This window comes from Hydra viridissima, unplaced genomic scaffold (assembly GCF_058129835.1).
Source record: "Hydra viridissima isolate aposymbiotic clone 2 unplaced genomic scaffold, HvirCarnegie_v1 scaffold_2, whole genome shotgun sequence".
NCBI classification, from domain to species: Eukaryota; Metazoa; Cnidaria; class Hydrozoa; order Anthoathecata; family Hydridae; genus Hydra; species Hydra viridissima.
In genome coordinates, this window is record NW_028324301.1 from 9,503,861 (window position 1) to 9,523,820 (window position 19,960).

Consider the following 19,960-nt stretch of genomic DNA (forward strand, 5'->3'; position numbering starts at 1 on the left):
TCTACTCCTCAAAAGACTGCATATATAACCAGCAGCTGAAAAAGCTCGCTCGGCCTCTACGCTTGTTGGTGGTATGGTCATCAACTATGCGCTATATCTAGAAACTTGCCTCTTACCTCCGTTACTTTCATAGGCAGACATTTCCTGCTTCATTAATTTATCAAAGTCTAAAGAATCTTAATTTGGTATCTCCTTTACATTTTCTGTCCAGCTTTTCTTGTCTTTCTGTATTTGATTTTCCAATTCTTTTTTCAGCAATAGAATTGTAGGAGTAAGTATTTGGGAATTGTTAATAGAATCTACAGCTTCTTTTTCTTCGAGTTCATTTTCTTCGTCTTCATTTCTTTCAATTGTATAAACTCTTATCAATATTTTATTTATTTTTTGACGCATAACGATTTTTTTTGGCATTGAAAAAGTATTTTCATTTTTTTTAATTTCTTGTTCATATTTTTTAGGATTTTGTAAGTAAGCTAGTAGCCTATTTAAATACTTATTACGACGTTGTGTAAAAGTCTATCGAAGTGCCGCGGCTAAATTTATGCTCGAAAGTGATGATTGCTTTTGTAATTTATCTAACATAAATTAAAAAGTTGTTTCCGCAGTGACAAGGTTTGATTCTCTCCTGGATAATAGTTCGAGACCAAGTTTTAGTGGTGCCAAGCAAATAATTAAGTCATTGATTTGGAACCATTCTTCTTGAGTGAAACGAATTTCTGACCCAACATCAATTAAGGCTTTTTCAATAGACACTTTTAGTCTGTGAAATCTTTCTAACATATCGAACATACCGTTCCACTTAGTTTTACAATCAAGAATCAACTTTTTCCCGTGTTCTTGTTGGATATACTTCTGTAAATATGTATCATTTTTGACAAGAGAGTTTTTTAATATTTTCACAACCTTTCTTACTTTTTTCATGAGATCTTTGTAATTGCTAACCAATTCAAACCTAACCAAAAATGGTCGGTCCAAAACTATTGTCAAACCATATTCTTTATTTACAACTTTATCATCATCAGTGTTACCATATTCATCATCTTCTTCAGAATTTCCATGTAGTAAACGATTCTTCGACTTCTCCGTTGTTTTCTTGTATAAGATATCAATAACTGCAAGTTGTTGATAGCAAGACATCATTTTACCGACTTTCAACATCACACTTGCACCATCAGTGGTCATGGCGATAATAACTTTTTGGAGGTCAATATCAAAGCTATTTAGCCTTCCTTCCACTAACTTGACGCAATATTCTGAATTACACGATCCATGGATTCGAATCAATCCAAGATTAAAGTGTTTCGCCTCCATATGTACATTTAAGTTTAAGTATCTCTGACTTATTTGTGATGTCCATTCGTCAAACGTTATTGAAAACTTTTGATTTTGCTTTTTTAGTGATATGAATTTTTGCAATATATCGGCTTTTACAGAATCTAAGAATTTAACTACCATCGATCTTATAGCATTAGGTGAAGTAGGGAGCCGGGAACCATTCTTAGAAAACAAATACTGCAAATCTGAAGATGTGCAAAAACTATTAAATGCCATCTTTAGCAACCATGCGCGATACCACTTTTTTCATAGAAATTTCTTTTACGAAAAACGTGTCAATTGTTTTGACCTTTTTCGATAAAATTACTTCTTCGTCTTCGTAGTCGATTTATATTTTAGGCTCTAGTTCAACTGATTCATGCTGTTTTGAAGTCAAAGCTCCGTCTTGTTGTAAAACGTTTGATTTTAAATCGGTGCCATGTTTAGTTTATAAATGGATTAGTAAACCTTTAGTTGATTTTTGACAAATTTTTAAAATAGCCGAACATAACATGCACTTCGCATTTTCTTCTTTTTCACTTTTTTTAAAATAATTCCATATAGTTTTATTTTTCGACATGCTTAGTTGGTACTTTTGTTTTTCGACATGCTTAGTTGGTACTTTTGTTTTAAAATCTTGATGTAAATAATTTCTTTTTAAAAAGTAGTTTTTAAAAGTATATCTTTTATTATTACGCACGCACGTTTTCAATTTCACATTTTCAACATACTCATTAACAAAAATTTCAACATACTCATTAGCGAAAATTTTAACATAATCATTAACTTAACAAAAAAAAAATTTGAACGACTTCGACTGTATAATATACAGTCGAAGTCGTTCTAATATATATATATATACAGTGTATATATATATATTAGAAGTAAAAATAAAAATGTTGACAAACTTAGACAGCTTCTGATAAATTGCTATTACTTATTTAATAAATAACACATAATTTCTCAGACATGTAATAAAACACTTCAAGTAATCCTGACTCAGTATCGTGGTATCTGCATATAGTATATTAAGTTTCTCAGTATACACTTAATTGTGCATTGTATGACTAGTAAATTTTTAAATGGATTTGTTTCGCAAATACATTAAACACTTTTAACTTGATATCTTTTTTGTTTAAAAGGATTAACTTTTATTGTTTAAAAGCAATAGTTTCAAAATCCCGCAAATCCCGCGGATTCCGCAGTTTTTGTGAGAACTCGCATACGCTAAATTAATGCGGGATTGCCATCTCTAGATAAAAACATTTCTGAAAATATGATAGCATGTGCACTCTTACCACATTGAGGTCTAAAAGGGTTAACCATGAAAATGTGATATTACTTTAAAGGTCAATCGATTCCCGCCAAATCCTTGAAATATAAAATTTTATGCATCACTTTTCTTATTCGTGCAATGGCCCTCTTTTCGCATCTGTACAATAGCAAATAGAATTACATTTAAATAGATGAAATTCTACACATTAGTTAATATGGTTCAATATCATAATTTATTAATATCGATATTATGAATAACTATCGTTTCTTAAAACACTGCAATTTTAAATATTTCCTTAACACCAACTCTTTTAAATTGTTTTAAATCTTTGGAATTTTACAAAATAAAGCAATGTCACTTATGTGAGCAAGAATTGGACTAATCAACTTACCTTCAAGAGTTCTCTTGTAAATTTCTTACGTGAAATGAAAATCCCTGAGCTTGTTTTGATTCCTGATAAGCATGCCGAAATATGGTTTATAAGCCTAGCGTATTTTGACAGACACCTTTTCAAAGCACTTTTTCACATTTCTTTTGATATACAGGGTGTTAGATAAGTAACACGCAATTTCATTTTTCTGTTACTAATTAGCCAATAAGAACATTTCTAGAATGTGCTTTTTTTAAAATATATATGTAAGGAAGGAACATTATGCTGTAGATTGTTATTTTTGAAAATACAGTCATTAACAATATTTCTATGAAAGACAGAATTTTCATCATCAAATGCTATTATGGAAATGGGGGTGAAAGTGCAACAGCACGATATCTTACTATGTTGAAAGAGCACTTTTTACCAGAACTGAGAAAAAACCGGAAAATGCGTTCAGTTATTTACATGCAGGATGGCGCAGCACCCCACATTTTTAACGGTGTTAAGCAATTTTTTCTCAACCAGTTTGATGAAAATCGAGTTACTGGCAGACATTTCAAACAGTTCTGGCCCCCTCGTTCCCTAGACCTTAATCCATGTGATTACTGGCTCTGGGGGGAGGGAGGGGGGGGGAGTTGCAAGTAACAGTATATTACCGCAATCGGTCCAATTCTAAAGAAGAATCAGTAAATTGCACTGATCAAGCAATAGAAAACATTTCATAAGAAAAAAGAGTTAAAGCCATCGACAATTTGGTGGCCCGCTTAGAAAATGTTGTGCAAATAAATGGAGGCCATTTCGAGCATCTAGAATAAGCTACAAAAAATATTCTGAATTTAGTTGTTTTTTTGAAATAAAATTACCGCAGTTTAAAAATTTGCGTAAGTTCTCGAACGCCATGTACTTTGCATGTGTATATTGCATAACAGTTATAACAAAGTTTAAAAATTTAAAAGATTCCCATAAGATCTAGAAAATTTTGGGACATTTTAAACGTTTCTGAAGAGTTCCAGAATAATATGGAACTTTACTCAGTACTTAGTAAATTTCAAGACGTTTCTAAAAAGCCAATGCTTTTTTTGAATCATTGGCCATTTTTTACTTATTTAATGCATAAAGGAAATAGAAACTAAAATGTGGACTTTGAACCCAAAGACAGAGTTTAACTTTGCTACGTAGTTTTATTCATCACACTGTTACTTTTGATACGTTGTAAGCCTAAAAAACAATCCAGTTTATAAACTAACACAATTTTATAAAGAGAAGAACAATTTGATACCAAGGAAATTTGTAAAGATTCACTAAAAATTAAAATTTAATCATATTTTGTCTAAGATGTTTATTAAATTAGCCAGCACGTCAAAAATGAAATAAGCTATACCCTGGAAATATATCTAAAATATATTTATTTTTGTTTATATTTCTCTTATGATTATATCGGTTCTTGATAGTATGCATTAACATCTTATTACTTGGCAAGTAATTTCACATGTGGTTCAAGATATACCAAGAGGTTACGACGTGTAACTTGTATATGCTATATTTTAATTTTTTTCTAGATATTCTATAACCTTTAAGCTATATCAGTTTAACAAAAATATCACCAAATACAAAAGACACAACAAATAATAATGCACATACCAGTCGAGGTTAAAAATACAATTTTCTGCAACACGTATTCAAAAAAATTTTTTAATATATAAACAAATGTTTATATACATTCAGATACTTGAAAAGCTCATGTTTTGTAGCAAAAGGTCAGAAGTTGTAACACATCATTCCATTTGGAGAATACCAAAAATTTATTTCTTTTAGAATGATAGAATGATTCACAAACATCAAGAGATACTCTAAATGCTCAGCATTTGAAAAAACTTTATTCCACGAAGAGTTAGGCAGTGAATACCATCATGAAAAAACGTTTTTCTTTAAGAGATCAAACCAAAAAAACTAGTCAGCTTGATCAGGTAAAAGAGCTGTTGGGATATCAATATCTATAACAGCAGCAGCAAAAGGAATTGTTTCATCAACATTGGTACCAGCTGAAGTATGTTTTGGTTTTACACACTGAAAATCAACATGACGACTTTTACTTCCTTCTTTCTCCCAAGACATGTGAACAAATGGTCGCTGAATGTAACTATACACAACTTAAAAATAAAGTAAATAATAAGTTAAACAATATAACAATTTGATAAAATTATCAATAGTTTACAGAAATTCAATATTTAATGATAAGACAAAAAAAAACTTATAGGGGAGGGTGGGTTTGATGGAGTTATTGCTTGAATCATTTATAGGACTTGTGTAGATAGTAAATTTCATAAACTTAGAATAACATACCATCAGGCTTGCCATATTGCTTGTATTTGACTTTCTCCATATGTGTTGGATAGCCTTCAATCCCCAATTTGACTTTTTTTAAGCCCCTTTCTTTTAATACCTCTTTTGCAACATCCCGGTTTTCAAAGTATTTAAAGAAATGATACAACTTTGAGCTGTAAATAACTAAATTGTGATATGTGTAAACTTAAATATTTATACTAACATTTATACCAATGTAAAGACAATAATTTTAAGCTAATAATAAATTTTACACCAACATACCAAGTAGTTTTAATATCAAGTTTTATTTTATATTTAAAAGAAATTCTCATTTAGACAAAACATATCAACTCAATATTACTACATTTCTGTATGACAAATAAAACAAAGATTACTTTCAGCAAATTCCTCTCCAGTACTTGGTGGAAACTCTCCCCATTCAATTGTGTCATCATCTTTAAGCACCACCAAGTGGCATTCTCTGTTACCTTTCTGAAACAATTTAGAAAACATAGCAAATTTAAACATTGTTAAAATCTAATTATCAAAGTAAGAAACATTTTATCAGTTTTCATAAAGAAAAATAAACCTTAGCGCTCTCAATCATTTTGGGCAATATAAAACCTTCAATGTAATGACTAGTAAACTCAACTCTGGCACCATCATTTGACAGTTCATGTAGTAATTCACCTGAAAAATTCATTTAAAAAATTATGTGGCCATAAGATGAAGCCTATGCTATGTACAAAATTAAACTTCCTAAATTCTTGCAATTGGGTTTTTCTAGTTTAGAACAATACTACTATTTATAACTTTGATCATAATTTCTGATGAAATTGAATACTACTGCTAATATATATTCTAAAGATAATCTTACTCAAGTTCTGACATGAAAGAGATTCATGATTGAATGGAACAAGAAGATAGTCACAAGCTTCTCTTAATTCTGAAACATGAACTGTTGGGGGACAGACCATTTTTCCACTTTTGTAGTATTCCTAAAGAAAAACACAAAAAATAATGTGACTATAGTATATGTTTAAAAAAAAAAAAAGCATTGAAGAAAACAGAATGTAAAATATTTGCTTTAAAACTTTGTTTCTATGAGATTTTATCTGCATAATAGTTAAAAAATAAATCAAAGTTTTTACCAAAATTATTTGAAAGACATTAGGTGAGACACCCTCAGCGACAAGATATTCACCTTGCTGATTTACTCTTAAATAACTGCTGGGCGATGTAAACATTCTATTTAAAATAGTTAAACATAACTAAATTGATTTTTTTAAAAATCTACTTCAACAAAATGTACACATATTATTTCTGTGGCAGTTCATTGTACAGTTACATTGGTATTAGAAAAAAAGATTTGATAAATCATTTAGAATATATTGTCATAGAGAAAATCATAAAGAATGGATACACCATAAAATATTTGTTTAATGCTTTTTTAAATTTATTCTTGTACTCTTTAAGTTAATCTTATCTAAATTTATATTTTTTTGTCTTTCTATAGAAAAGTTATTTTATCAGTAATAATTTAACATAAAATCTACAGATGTAATGAATATTAGGATGGAATTTATTATGTAAAAATTTTTTTTAATAAAAATTAAAGCCCAAGAAAAAGTTTTCAGAATTTTATGGATAAGTATTAATAATAAAAGATAAATGGATTTATTTATTTAATCACTAAACAAATATTATTTTAGTTATAAGTTTAGGTGCAGGAGAAGCAAAAAATTGGAAAACTAATATTAATTTTGATGCTTTACATTTTTTAAAATTTAGTTGTTGTTAAAACAAAAAACAAAAAGAAACTGTGTATAGGGCAATTGAAATTGTACTATCTATTCTTGTAAATTTGAATGATTATTAAATATTTTAAAACAAAGAATAAAGGTTTAACTTTTATATAGAACAATATAAAAATGTATAAGATAAATAATTATTCATAAATGCATAAAAAAAATAATTACTCAATCATTATCTACCTTCCCAACATAGTATTAGGATGCTTCATAAAAATATGGGGGTTTATATTAAAACGAGTTCCACCAACTACCAATGTGGCCCTGTTTTGTGTTTGCATTTTTGGTCTTGTTGACTGATGAACAGTAACAGTCCCTTCTGGTTGTAAAGAAATGTAAGAGCTAGAGAAAGAAGAATCCAAGCATACACTGGAATCATTTTCGCATTGTATCACGTCAGAAGCTGACAACGATGCAATAGAAGGGCGATTGCCAGAAACATCTAAAACAGGGGAATACAACTCTTGAGAAAAAGCTGAAGCATTTTGAAGTTTACTAATATCTATTGAGTCTTTATCAGAAGAACTTGATGCAAGAACATCGATAACTTTTAGCTTTCTGGCAAGTCTTTCTTCTCTTGGTGTTCCAATCGGTATTTCATCAATATCGTCACTCTCAGTTTTCATTTTCAAGGACGCGTAAAGAAAAATTCAGTTTTTTATATTGATAAACAATAACAAAGTAGATATTTCAAACATAGGGAACTTCAGTTAATGTACTAACTAAACGATCACTACGACCGTATATTTTGAAATTCGCTAGAAATCTACGGCCCAAGCGTTTGCGGGTAAGAAGATTTTGGAAGGGGCGCAGTGGTAAAATTAGTAACGCTTCATAAAATTTGATACAGATAACGGTTTAACATGCATAATTAACAATCGAATCGAAGAATGATGTATAGAAATTAAAAGCCATTAAAAAATGCTAAAAACGTTAATCAGGAATCTTTTCGCGTGAACCCTGTTTAGTCCACTATAATATTTTGTTGTTGTGAGTGCTATCAAAAAATTGTGTGTTTTAACTTTATAATACTCAACAGTTAGTTAAGGTAAGTTTATGCTTTTTTTAAATTTATTTTAGTTACATACATGTACCAAAATCGTAAATATTGAATTTAACTTAAGACGAAAATATAGTGCCCCGAAATGACCTTGACGGTTTTATTTGATTTTATAGCACCCGCATCGTCAATCACCCAAACTTTCGTTGCTTCTCAATGAGTAGCTAAAATTCAAAGATTTAAAACGAAAAGGTTTTAAATCTTTGAATTTAAGAAAAAGCTGCTATGGATTAGAAGATTATCTTTTTGGGTTAGAAGATTAACCCCTTTTGAGGGTAAGAAATATAAATCAACAGAATACACAAGAGGCTTTATTAAAGTTGATCAAAAATATCGAATTACGTTAGAAATCTTTAAATAGAGAGAGATGGTGACGGTGTCAGTCAAACAATAAGAGATGGTTAGACTTAGAAACAGAATTTTCTGAAAAGGGGAGAGAAACTCAGAGACGGATACTTCTTACACCGTAAGAAACATTGGCCTTGTTAACAAATAAGAAATCAAGCAAACCTCCGTATTTGGAATACACAATGACCGCTAAGGATTACAACACAAATATATATCTATCCTGGAACAAAATATTATCAGCAAAGGAAAAATGCCATCTTACTCCAGTGCTATAAAATTAACAAAGATACGAGCATAAATTATATTTCAGGATCTTCTTTGTTTAACTGCTCAACAATTATTTAAATTACAAGAAGACGTGTTAAATTCCAAATTTATTACACGACTAGCTCTTGTATGCAAATAGGGCCTAGATGGGAGTTTGGGGCAAAGTAACAACAGACAACAAACATTAGGAGAAATTAGCGATTCATTAATATTTGTAAATTCACTTGTTCCTTTACAATTTTATGATAAAAAAATTGAAACTACGTAAATAATAAGACACTTAATCTTACCAATTCGAAAAAGGCTAAAAACTAAAGATTAAAGAATTTAAATTTGTAACGGAACACAGAAACAGGAAAAGACTACAAAAATCAAAATCTTCCATCCCTTTTTGTTAGACGAGCTATAAAGTTGTTTGACATTGTCTTAGATCTGACGATTTTCTCGGAGGATAAACTCTTAAGTTCATCTTAGACAGATGTTGATTAAAAGACAGCTAAATATTACGTTTATGTTAATAAAGAACTGTTATTGATGTTTTTTAAACAGTAAAGTACAACTAATATATTCAACACATCTAATAACAAACAGTTTAAATGTCGACTAAGGGACCATGTTGTAAAAACACTTAAACTGTAGACTACAGCTGAAAAAATTCCTCTGAAAATAGAGCCGTTAGCCAGAATTCGACTTTTGGTGGGAAGTGAAATTTTTGAATGTAATAAAAATATATCTTAGAATTGTATAATTTTCAGCCGAAAAAGTAAAAAATCATAGTTTATAAAATTCTAAATGTGTTCAATATGGTATCTATGCAACCTGATATCTGTGTAAACTAAAACTAATGTGTTGAATTATCTCATGTAAAAAGACTTCAAGTTAAAATTTTTAAAACAATCAAGATAGTGAACCTCACATCAGAGAAAAAACGTAGATTATTGAACTACTGAACATAAAAAAGCAATTTGTTAAACAAATCTTGTCAAAAATCCAATGCAAAAGCAGAAATCCGACTTAACTAGAGTTGTCATTTTTACAGGTGTAAAGTCTACAGCTATAGACATCTTTCAACCGTATTTTTTTTGAAACATTGAAAATGTGTTCAGCCGAAAAAAGGTTTACAACATGGTCTCCAAGTATTTTAGTAGGAAATTTGTAATAGGGGAGGGGGTTGAAAATTTTTGACGTCTTTTTAAAGAGAGGGGAGGGGGAAAGAAAAGGGCAAAAATATTACTCTCTCTCTAACCCAATATACTATTTCAATTTAGAGACAGAGGGAGTACGATTTAAAAAAGCAAAAAATGCGTGACGTAATATATAAAAGTAATAACAATTAAATTTGATTTAATTCTGCGTCAGCATTGATTAAAACAAGAACGAGTACGCCCGTGAGTTTTTAACAAAGACCGTTTATTTATTCACATAGTAATATACTTCAATATTTTTAAACGTGGTTTTCTCTAATTTATAACAAATAAGAATACGCATGTACTTAAAATTAAATACAAGTGGTTTCTAAGTATCTAAATCAGATGCCGTCATCCGAAGTACCTGATGGAAAAGTAAAATGTATAAAATGTCTGTTTCACCAAAATACTTTTTTTTGAGCTCGTGTGAAAATTCTATTCCTCTCTAGGGAATACATAGATAAAGTGTTATTAACAAAAAGTAATTAGTCTTAACACTGAAGCTTGGCTTATCTAGGGACGTCTGTAGTTTCTCATTTTAAAATATATTTCCTTTTTTTAAAGACAAAATAAGTGTTTTGAAAAATAAGAACTTGGTGATGAGCATCTAGAGTAATTTCAACCGTATTAAACACAAAATTTGATTTGGAAGAAAGAATTAAATCTGTTTGATACTTAAAAAGAGGATATTCTATATCTCTCTCTGAATCTTCTTAAGATCAGTTTAATAGTTTTACGAAAGTTTTTAAGAAACAGCGCATAAATTAAAGCGTCGATAAGTGCACTAATTGCCATAAAGAAAATAGAAAATTTATCAAGTCCATGGGGTACCAAATCTTTCCTTTTTATAACATCTAAAAATGTGATTGTAAAGATAGGAATCCAGTTCAACATGTAAGTTAAAGCCACAATTCCAAATGCTGCTGAAGATTTCAACTCTGACATTTTGGATTTAAGTTGTCTGACAACTGATGTTTTTATTTTATCATTTGTCAGGATTAAACACGAGGAAGGTTCGAATAACTGCTTTTCGATGTTTTTAGCTAAACTATTCTCGCCGTTCCCTTTACTTTTAGACGGTAAATCTGAGGCAATATTTTCTGAGCATGGTGAAAGTTCAAGTTTATTTGATTTGAACTTTTTGCTGCAGCTATAAATTTTTTTAATTTCGATACAGACTTTGATGTAAGTAATGCATACAAAGATTAGAGGACCAACGAGGAACACAACTAAAGTAAAGACGGAATATATTACATACTGGTTCCCAGACGTATCACTTTTCCAAATCAATGGAAGCAACGAGTAACATATGGAAACAACCCACGTTAGAGTAGCAATCATAGTTGTTCTTTTCTTTGTGACTATCATGATGTATTTTAGCGGGCAAGTAATTGAATATAATCTTTCTGATGTGACGGCTGTCATGTTACAAATGTAAGCTATAATTGTGATTGTCAACAGATAGCGGTAATAAATTGACTCACTGAAATAACAATGAATCGGTAGTACAACGCCGGCTAAAATAATATTACATAAGCATAAACTAAATACAAAAACGTTAGTTGCTGTTTTTAAGGAACTGAATGTTGCGATGAGGTAGCACACTATTGTATTGAAAGCCACAGCAAGAACACACGAGGTCATTAAAGGAATCGCAACTGAGAGTGATTGATGAACTTGTTTTTCTTCATTGGTCATATTTTCTAAAAACGCCTCTTACATCTTTACAGGTATGTATTATAAAAATAAAAAATCACACTCCTTTGCGACGTTTTTTTTTTTATCAGTCGCTTAAAATACTTTTACCTAAAAAAAGGCTTTATTACTGATTTTTTCATGTTTATTTCTGTCATTTAAAATAAATAAAATGAATAAATATTAACACATAAATTAAAATTATTACAACGAAAATTGTTATTCAAATAAATTAAGGCAACAACAATAATTTTATGGAAAAGACTCTTTTAAATAATTAATTATGTTGGTTTGAGATGTTTCAGACTAAGTTTAAAAAACAAAGTGTAAAGTGGCTTTTAAAAAATTTTTATAATGCAGTTTTTCCAGAAATAGCCGAAAGAACGGCAAAGTGGTTGTCATTCTAATGGCTATTACATCAAAATAATCATGACACAGATAATCTATCAAGTAGATAATCTATCAAGTATATATATATATATATGAAGACCACACTGGAAAAACGATCAAGCTACATTTTTGCTTTTTTTTGGGGTTTTCCCCCTGTTATTTTCGGCTTCAGTTTAACTATATAATAATTGGCTATATAACTAGAAAACCGATCAAACTACACAGATATTTAGCTTTCTAGTTTATCTGCCCACTATAAGAACGATCATATTGCTCGCTGTAAAACATGTGACAACGCTAAACCAATCAGAATCGAGAAAATTATAAATAAACCTGTTGAAATGACGGATGCATGTGATTTTCCACAAGTGACGGACAAGCCGAAGAAAAGAAAAATTCATTGGGTTCTAGAAAAGATAAAGCGAAAAAGCTCGACTTTCATACCACACAATAGGCAATAACTGCCAGCGCACATTTTTGCAGTACTTCGAAAAAACAAATCTAGAAGACAGAGTAGCTCTTATTTAGGCATTCAATGCTTAACCTTCAAAAGACGAACAAGACTTATTTCTATCTTATCTTATTACGACAAATAAAGTGTTGAAGAGAAGACCTACTCGTCGTGAAGGAAATAGCCAGTTCCATGAACTTAGCTATTCTTATCATAAACGAGTCCTGCGTGGTGGAACCTATGTTGAACAGAAAGTCTGCTTCAAAGCCTTTATTGCCTTGTTCGGCATTACAAACAGAAGAGTAAAAACCATCAAAAAAGCTTTAACCTCAACAGGTAAGTAGTAAAATATAACTATTACACAAAATATGCCTATCAAAAAATGTATAATTGTGATAATTATTATAATAATAATTTATATTATCATAATTATAAATAATTGAAAAGACATCTTTACATGTAGCTATTTCTGTATTACAAAGCTAATTATGACTAGATCTGGTACTGTTAGATTAAAATATTATTGAGCAAATATAATCAGTTCATGTTACAAGATGTAGTCACGTATAATTTTGTAATACAGAAATATCATAAATTGTTATTACTTAAATTAGCTATAGACTGTAGTAATACCAGTTGACTGTATTTTTTTCGAACCATTGTTAAACATCCAGTGGAACCTCTTTTTTGAATTGATGTTTGGGTTTTGCACCCCTTTTTTCACACTGTCTAGCAACCTATACTATACAGAAAGTGAAATGCCGACTTAAAACAGTTAAATTAATAAACTAGTAACCATACTAATAACAGTTCAATTTCAATAATAATTTTGATTTAGCATTACTAACTTAGACTAACTGTATTCGTAACGGCTGACTGTTTATGGAAAGATATTCACTAATTTTTAGCTTATACTAGCACCACCACTTGGAGGATTAACAATGTTATTATCTTTTTTGAGTGAGTGTGGACTATTCTTAATTAAACGGGAAGGGCAGAGGAAGAGATTCTTTTAAAGAATTTTGTTAACAAAAGAAAAATTCAAATTTTGATTTGTGACAAAAAAACTTGTATGCACGAGAAATTTGTTTATTTAGTAACAACAGGACAACAGTTAAACAAAAATGTGCAATACTTACCACTCACATCCCACCCCCTCCCGCCAATCAACTAATCTACCTCTATTACTCACATTTACAAATGATTTTTTTTACAATAGGGTGTCCTCCTAAAGATATTAGAGGATGACATAACAATAGGCCACACAGGCTTCCTGACCATGTGACAGCAGCTATCCGTGCACAAATTTCACTATGCGCTTGGCAAAACTAGAAAGCTGTATCTTTCAGCAGAGCTTAATGTCAGCAAAATGCACGTCCTCTTCCGAGAAACACACCCTGACAGAGATAACTTACGAAGCTTATCGCAGAGTGTTCGTTAAGGACTTCAATATAGGATTTGGATACCTAAGGAAAGACACGACTTGTGACGAGTTAGTTTTAAAAATGGAGCATGTGGAAAAATGTATCTTAAAGAATGAAGGAGACGTAGATGTCCACGTGTGGAAAAAGAAAAGTTGACCAAACAGCATGAACTTCACAAACGCAAAGCTGATACATTTTACACAAGAAAGTTGGAAGCACAAAGACGTGCTCAAGCAACTGAAGCGGTTGAGGCAATATCATTTGATTATCAAAAAAATCTACCTATATCAAACAAGATGTTTAATGACGTCTACTACCGTCGCCAACTTAATTTTGTATCTTTCAACATTCACGTGCTGTACACAAATGATGTGTACATATATACCTACGACGAAACCAAAGGAAAGAAGGATGCAGATGACTTTGGGTCAATGCTGCATCATTTTTTTATAAATCATCTTTCGAGTAATGTTGCTGACCTGGAGGTTTTTGTGACGGATGTGCTGAACAGAACAAAAGTTTCACCATCATTCGTTTCTTCCACACAATGATCCACACCTACAAGCGCTTCAAGACTGTCAAGCTGACGTTCCCCATCAGAGGACACTCCTACATGGAGTGTGACAGAGACATGGGCCTGGTAAACCAAAAGGCTGATGTGGAGTTGCCAGAAGACTGGTGTAGAGTCCTAGAAGAAGCTAGAGCTAAACCAACACTATTCAATGTTATTCGTTTTTCTCGCAACTAGTTTTTGAGCTTCGCTGACCACATGAAACTAAACTTTAAAGCAACATGTCCCTTTCCCACAAAGCCAGTGCAGGAAATCCGATTTGAGGCTAAGCATCCGAATTGATGTCATATAGAAATAATTGGAATGGCTCAATATAAATCGCTGTATTAGCAAAACCCCAGAAGAAGGGATCCATTCTTAGAAATCTTCCAACGCTGATGCAGCTCTACCCTACTGATCTGGCGATCAGAAAAGAAAAGTATAAAGATCTCCAGGTTCTCAAGCGCTTTTGTCAACCTGAAAACCATGCATTCTTTGACAACCTTTCAACCTCAGCTACAGACATCACTGACGGTTCTGAAGGAAGTAGCTCGGACACTGATGATTAAAAATAATCACCTTTTATTTTTTAACTAATACTGATCACCATTACTAAAACGCATCTCATTTCTAGTTAATAAAGTTTAAGTTTTCCTTAATTTATTGAATTGGTTATTCTTCTAGACAAAACGATACATACACTCTACAAAACGATACATACACTCAGTTAAAATTGTAATTTACTATTATACAAACATTTTTTGAAAAAAAAAAGTCTAAAACGGAAAAACGATCAAGCACCAAAAAGGTATGCCATCGGTAAAACAATAACAGCAGCATAATTGCTAAGTAATGTTGACAGTAAAACTTTTGTTTTTATTAAAGACCTTGCTCAAGTAAATAATAAAAAAGAGAAAATTCAAAAAGCTTGACAAATAAGTGAGCGATGGTGTTTTGAAATTCTAATTTACACAAAACAATAAAAATGTAGCTTGTTCGTTTTTCCAGTGTGGTCTTCATATATATATATATATATATATATATATATATATATATATATATATATATATATATATATATATATATATATATATATATATATATATATATATATATTCCAGTTGTATTACTCCGAAATACAAAATCTCATGTTCGTTTTATAGTGCTCAATGTTATGTATTAGTAGAACTATACATTGCATAAATAAGTATAATTTAAATCTAGTTCTTGTTTTTACTAGTCTTCTGGTATCTTGATACTTTACTTAATTGGGGAAGTAAATTTACCAGAAGTTAAAAATAGCGGTATTAGGTCATTTTTTTAAATACCGGTGAACGGATAATTTACCGGTATTTTTTGAAGGTTAAAATTAATGTTTGATATTAATAACGTTGGTGACTTCAGTTGGAACCTTTTTCAATCTTAGAGCCATGCCTATAAAAACTAAAAAACTTAAAAAGTTAAAAAATTGACAAGCTTTTTGTTGGATTACCACAATAAAATAATTACATTCGAAGAGAAAAAAATGAGCTTGTAGAAAAGTTGATTTCTATGACCAAAAGATCCATAAACTACAAAAAATTGTGTACATTTTTAACATAGTTCATTTAAAGATGATTGTCTTTAAAGGGAGGAATGGACACTATAATACAATCCAGTTATTAAAAAACTTATCAAAAATACTTGGTTTAAAACAAAAATATAGCTAAATTCATTGGCTTCATAGTCATTTCTCATTGTTAACAAATTTTTTATTGAAGTAAGCTTGTAGTAAATAAGATTTTGTAATAATAACAAAAAAGTTACATAATCTTTCCTACTTTTTTCATAATTGAGGCTCAATCAGTAGTAACTGATATCTCCTGCCTAATACTGAATTATACGAGTTTATTTTAAGTATACATGATGCATTTTTCAGCAGGCATTTATCCTTAAATCCTCATTAATCCAGAATCCAAATAATAATTATATGACGTGGATTCACACTCTGAATGTTTTACAAAGGGCCAAAAATTACCTGCTTTGCCCGTCACCAAAACATTTATAAACAGTTTTTTAAAAAAGATACTAGTTAAGGGAAAAAAAGAAAAAAAAAACATGTTTATGTTCTTTTTTTAAAATAAACTGTTTTTTTAAGCCAAGTTATTTCTCAAAACGCTTAACGCATTCTTTACTTTTCTGAATACGTAATATTAACTTAAGTTAGCTTAAGCTTGATTAAAAGTTCGATTTTTTTTATTTCATTTTTCTTTTATCAAACTATCGGTTATTAATAGAAAAATAAAATTTATATTTACTATATTATATTAATTATATATATCTGAGACGTTGGTATCATAGAAATATGAAAGCTTTAAGAAGAAATATTGTTTTAGTAATAGTTGCATAATACAACTTTTATAATCATTATTCCTAATCAAATAGAGTTGATCTTTGAAGAATAGTTAGAACAAAAAGGTTTTTTCTTTTTTATTATTATAATTGATAACTTCACTAAAACTTGTCTCACTTTAGCTTACAAAAAAAAGTCGTAGATCGTCATTTGTCTCCACTTCAGTTTAAAATTAATGTTTTTTTAATAAAAGAGAGTAACTGGTTTATAAAACATTCTTCATGGTGCATCCTTTGATCAACAAACATTTTTCTTGGCTCGTTTAAGTTGAACACGGATACTAAGTGTGTTAAATTTTGTCTTTCGACCGCTTCCTTTCTTTCTAGTAACATTTTTTCCTTGTTTTGTATGTTTGATTAATCTTTAAATTGCTGAACGAGCTTCACATTTATCTTTAAAGTGCTTTCAATTACAGGCTTTACCATTTTCTTTGTGCAATTTATAGAAAGCGTAAACACGGAAATTTCAAGTTCGGCTGTCTAAACAGTCTAGCTATTTGTTTTTTATTTTTTTGAAAATGTTTAATAAATATGTGTGCATTTTTAAATAGAAAGCTTTAGAGTAACTTTATCATTAAAGAATTAATTAAGGTGCAAAACTAAGTTACAATATACAAAATAAGTTTGTCTCATACTTTATTAGAAACGTGTTGTATAGCACAGTTTCATGGTCAGAGGAATATATGATAAATGTAGCTGTCTAAGATAAGCAAGTACTTTGCTTGCTCAACAGGGTATGGCTAATGACCATGATTATTCTTTGTTTTGCAGCTCACTATGGTAATTTATTCTCAACAACATACATACATACATACATACATACATACATACATACATACATACATACATACATACATACATACATACATACATACATACATACATACATACATACATACATACATACATACATACATACATACATACATACATACATACATACATACATACATACATACATACATACATACATACATACATACATACATACATACATACATACATACATACATACATACATACATACATACATACATACATACATACATACATACATACATACATACACACAGATACACACAGTTGCTTATGTGGAAGGCTTTAAACTCAGGTGCTTATCTTTCTTACTAACTTTATTGGCAAAGATCTTTACTTCCCATTGCTGCTTGATTTATTCTTCATGCTGATCCTTAGTTCAGATCATGGTTGGTGTTATGATGAAAATATTAAAGATGAAGTAGTTTTAAATTTCACTTTTATTCTTTCAATTATGCGATTGCGATGGTTCTTGTTTAAATCAGTTGACGATTTAGAACAATTTTCAATTCGGAATGAAATATCTATTGTTTTCTCAATGACACATTAAGAAGTTTACTCTACATTTCTTTCTTTTCTTACTGTTTAACAATTTGTTCGTGAAAAAAAACTTTTAAAACAACAATTAAAGAAAAAAAAAAAAAACAATAACAATAAAGAAGCAATGTCAAACTTAATATTACCATTAAATAATAATCACATAACTTTGGTATTTATAAAAACTTTATTTTTCTTTTTAAAGACCAATTTGTTTTCATCAAAGTAATCCAAGATTTGCGCAATTACAGTTGATATCAAAAGGTCTTTACACGCCTTGTGAAAAATCAAAATAGAAACGCCAAAAAAAAAAAAAAAAACGGAAAGTACTAGTACGTTGCCTTACAGAAAAAGGTTTGCTCAGTTTTCCGCATACGGCATATGATATTTATATGGTATAAATGTAATATATTTATATATTATTTTCTATATTTAGGTCAGCAAAACAAGCAGGAGCTGATGCGAAAAATAATTTTAGAAAATGGGTCTTTTTAAAACATAAAAATGCATAAGGTACTCGTATGCGACAAACAAAGTATCAACGTGTGAGGTGAACTTAAATTTAACAAAAATTTCTAATTTAACAAAAAAAAAAAAGTTGGTGAGATAAACTTAGGGGCTGTGTCGTAAATTTTCCCACACTGATAGTTATCGATGAAAAATATCAATCTGATTTCTTTCAGTGATAGTTATCAGTATAGGAAAAGCGAGTTTCACAAAATGAATGGATATATATTTGATAAAAGCGAGTGAAATTTATCAGTAATTAAGCCAGTAGTAATATGGCTATTAAGACTATTATTAACATAATTTAGCATATATGTAGAATATATGATAAAAAATCATATATTTTAAATAAATATATGATTTTTTTTATCATTTATTCTTCACATATGCTTTTTGTTAAGTAATTTTTATGAAACGGCTCGTGATTAGTGCCTATTTGTTTACTTTAGTGTAGTTTTTGTGTTTTCAAAACTGGGGTTGATGTATTGTTGTTGTAATATTGTTGCAATCGATAGTTTTTTTTTTAAAAAGTAAACATAGATTGAAATAACTTTTAAAAATGATCGTGTAACTTCATCTTTGCAGACCGAAGGCTATAAACCGTTTCACTCAAAATTAACATTTTTCATAAATTTTTTTAAAAACGTTTAAGCATATAATAATTACTAGAACATATAATTATAAATGAGTTAACTTTATTAAAAAAAAAAAAAAAAAAAAGAAAAAAAAAAAAATAAATAAACAAAAAAAAAAAACAACTAAAAAACACACAGGTTTTTTAAGATGGTTGGTTGTCTTAGTTAAAAATTAAAAAGCTTGAACAATAGACAAGTTTTTCGATTAAAAAAAACAACAAGCCATTTGAATCACAGCACCAGTAACAAATTACTTCCATTTAAATACCTTTCATGAGGTGTTGCGATATCGTATTGTTTTTTTTTGTTTAAAAACATTCGACTATCGTTCAGAAAAATACTTTTCCTTCAGCAATCAATATATTTTTCATAAATTTTATATAAGTAGCTTAAAATAGTTCTATAAATTTAGAAATGAATGTAATAAGAATGTTTTGAGTGGGGCCAGTTCTGAGTATTTCCGTTCCCTAGGAAATCATGTTTAGTTTATGTTTAGCAAGAAGATAACTGAAACGAAATACAACATTTCAAGCTATTTGTTTAACAGAGGCAACGATTGATGTCTACTTTTTAGATATCAGCAGCTTGTTTGTTCAAATTGAT

General features: G+C 29.9%; 3 protein-coding genes across 3 annotated transcripts in view; 1 reads left to right on the top strand and 2 right to left on the bottom strand.

The window, feature by feature from the left end:
- LOC149891818 (uncharacterized) overlaps positions 1-19,960 on the top strand; it is a 143,139-nt gene that overhangs the window by 28,392 nt on the left and 94,787 nt on the right. The gene's annotated exons all lie outside the window — the stretch shown is intronic.
- On the bottom strand, positions 4,488-7,848 carry LOC145180396 (BTB/POZ domain-containing protein 10-like). The gene is made up of 7 exons (XM_080055286.2): positions 7,283-7,848; positions 6,440-6,536; positions 6,166-6,286; positions 5,878-5,978; positions 5,684-5,780; positions 5,307-5,471; positions 4,488-5,113 (listed from the first exon to the last, which is right to left on the bottom strand). The coding sequence occupies exons 1-7, from the start codon at positions 7,723-7,725 to the stop codon at positions 4,914-4,916; spliced, it is 1,224 nt and encodes a 407-aa protein (XP_079911412.2). The 5' UTR covers positions 7,726-7,848; the 3' UTR covers positions 4,488-4,913.
- On the bottom strand, positions 10,164-11,771 carry LOC145190763 (5-hydroxytryptamine receptor 1F-like). The gene has a single exon (XM_080067656.2). It carries the CDS (start codon positions 11,657-11,659, stop codon positions 10,637-10,639), a length of 1,023 nt encoding a protein of 340 aa, XP_079923782.2. The 5' UTR covers positions 11,660-11,771; the 3' UTR covers positions 10,164-10,636.

Coding starts and splice junctions, on each gene's coding strand:
- LOC145180396 (XM_080055286.2), bottom strand. CDS start 7,725: ATGAAAACTGAGAGTGACGATATTGATGAAATACCGATTGGAACACCA. Junction 6,537..7,282: donor CCTAATACTATGTTGGGAAG/GTAGATAATGAT, acceptor TATTTTAAATAG/AATGTTTACATCGCCCAGCA. Junction 5,979..6,165: donor TCTTTCATGTCAGAACTTGA/GTAAGATTATCT, acceptor TGAATTTTTCAG/GTGAATTACTACATGAACTG.
- LOC145190763 (XM_080067656.2), bottom strand. CDS start 11,659: ATGACCAATGAAGAAAAACAAGTTCATCAATCACTCTCAGTTGCGATT.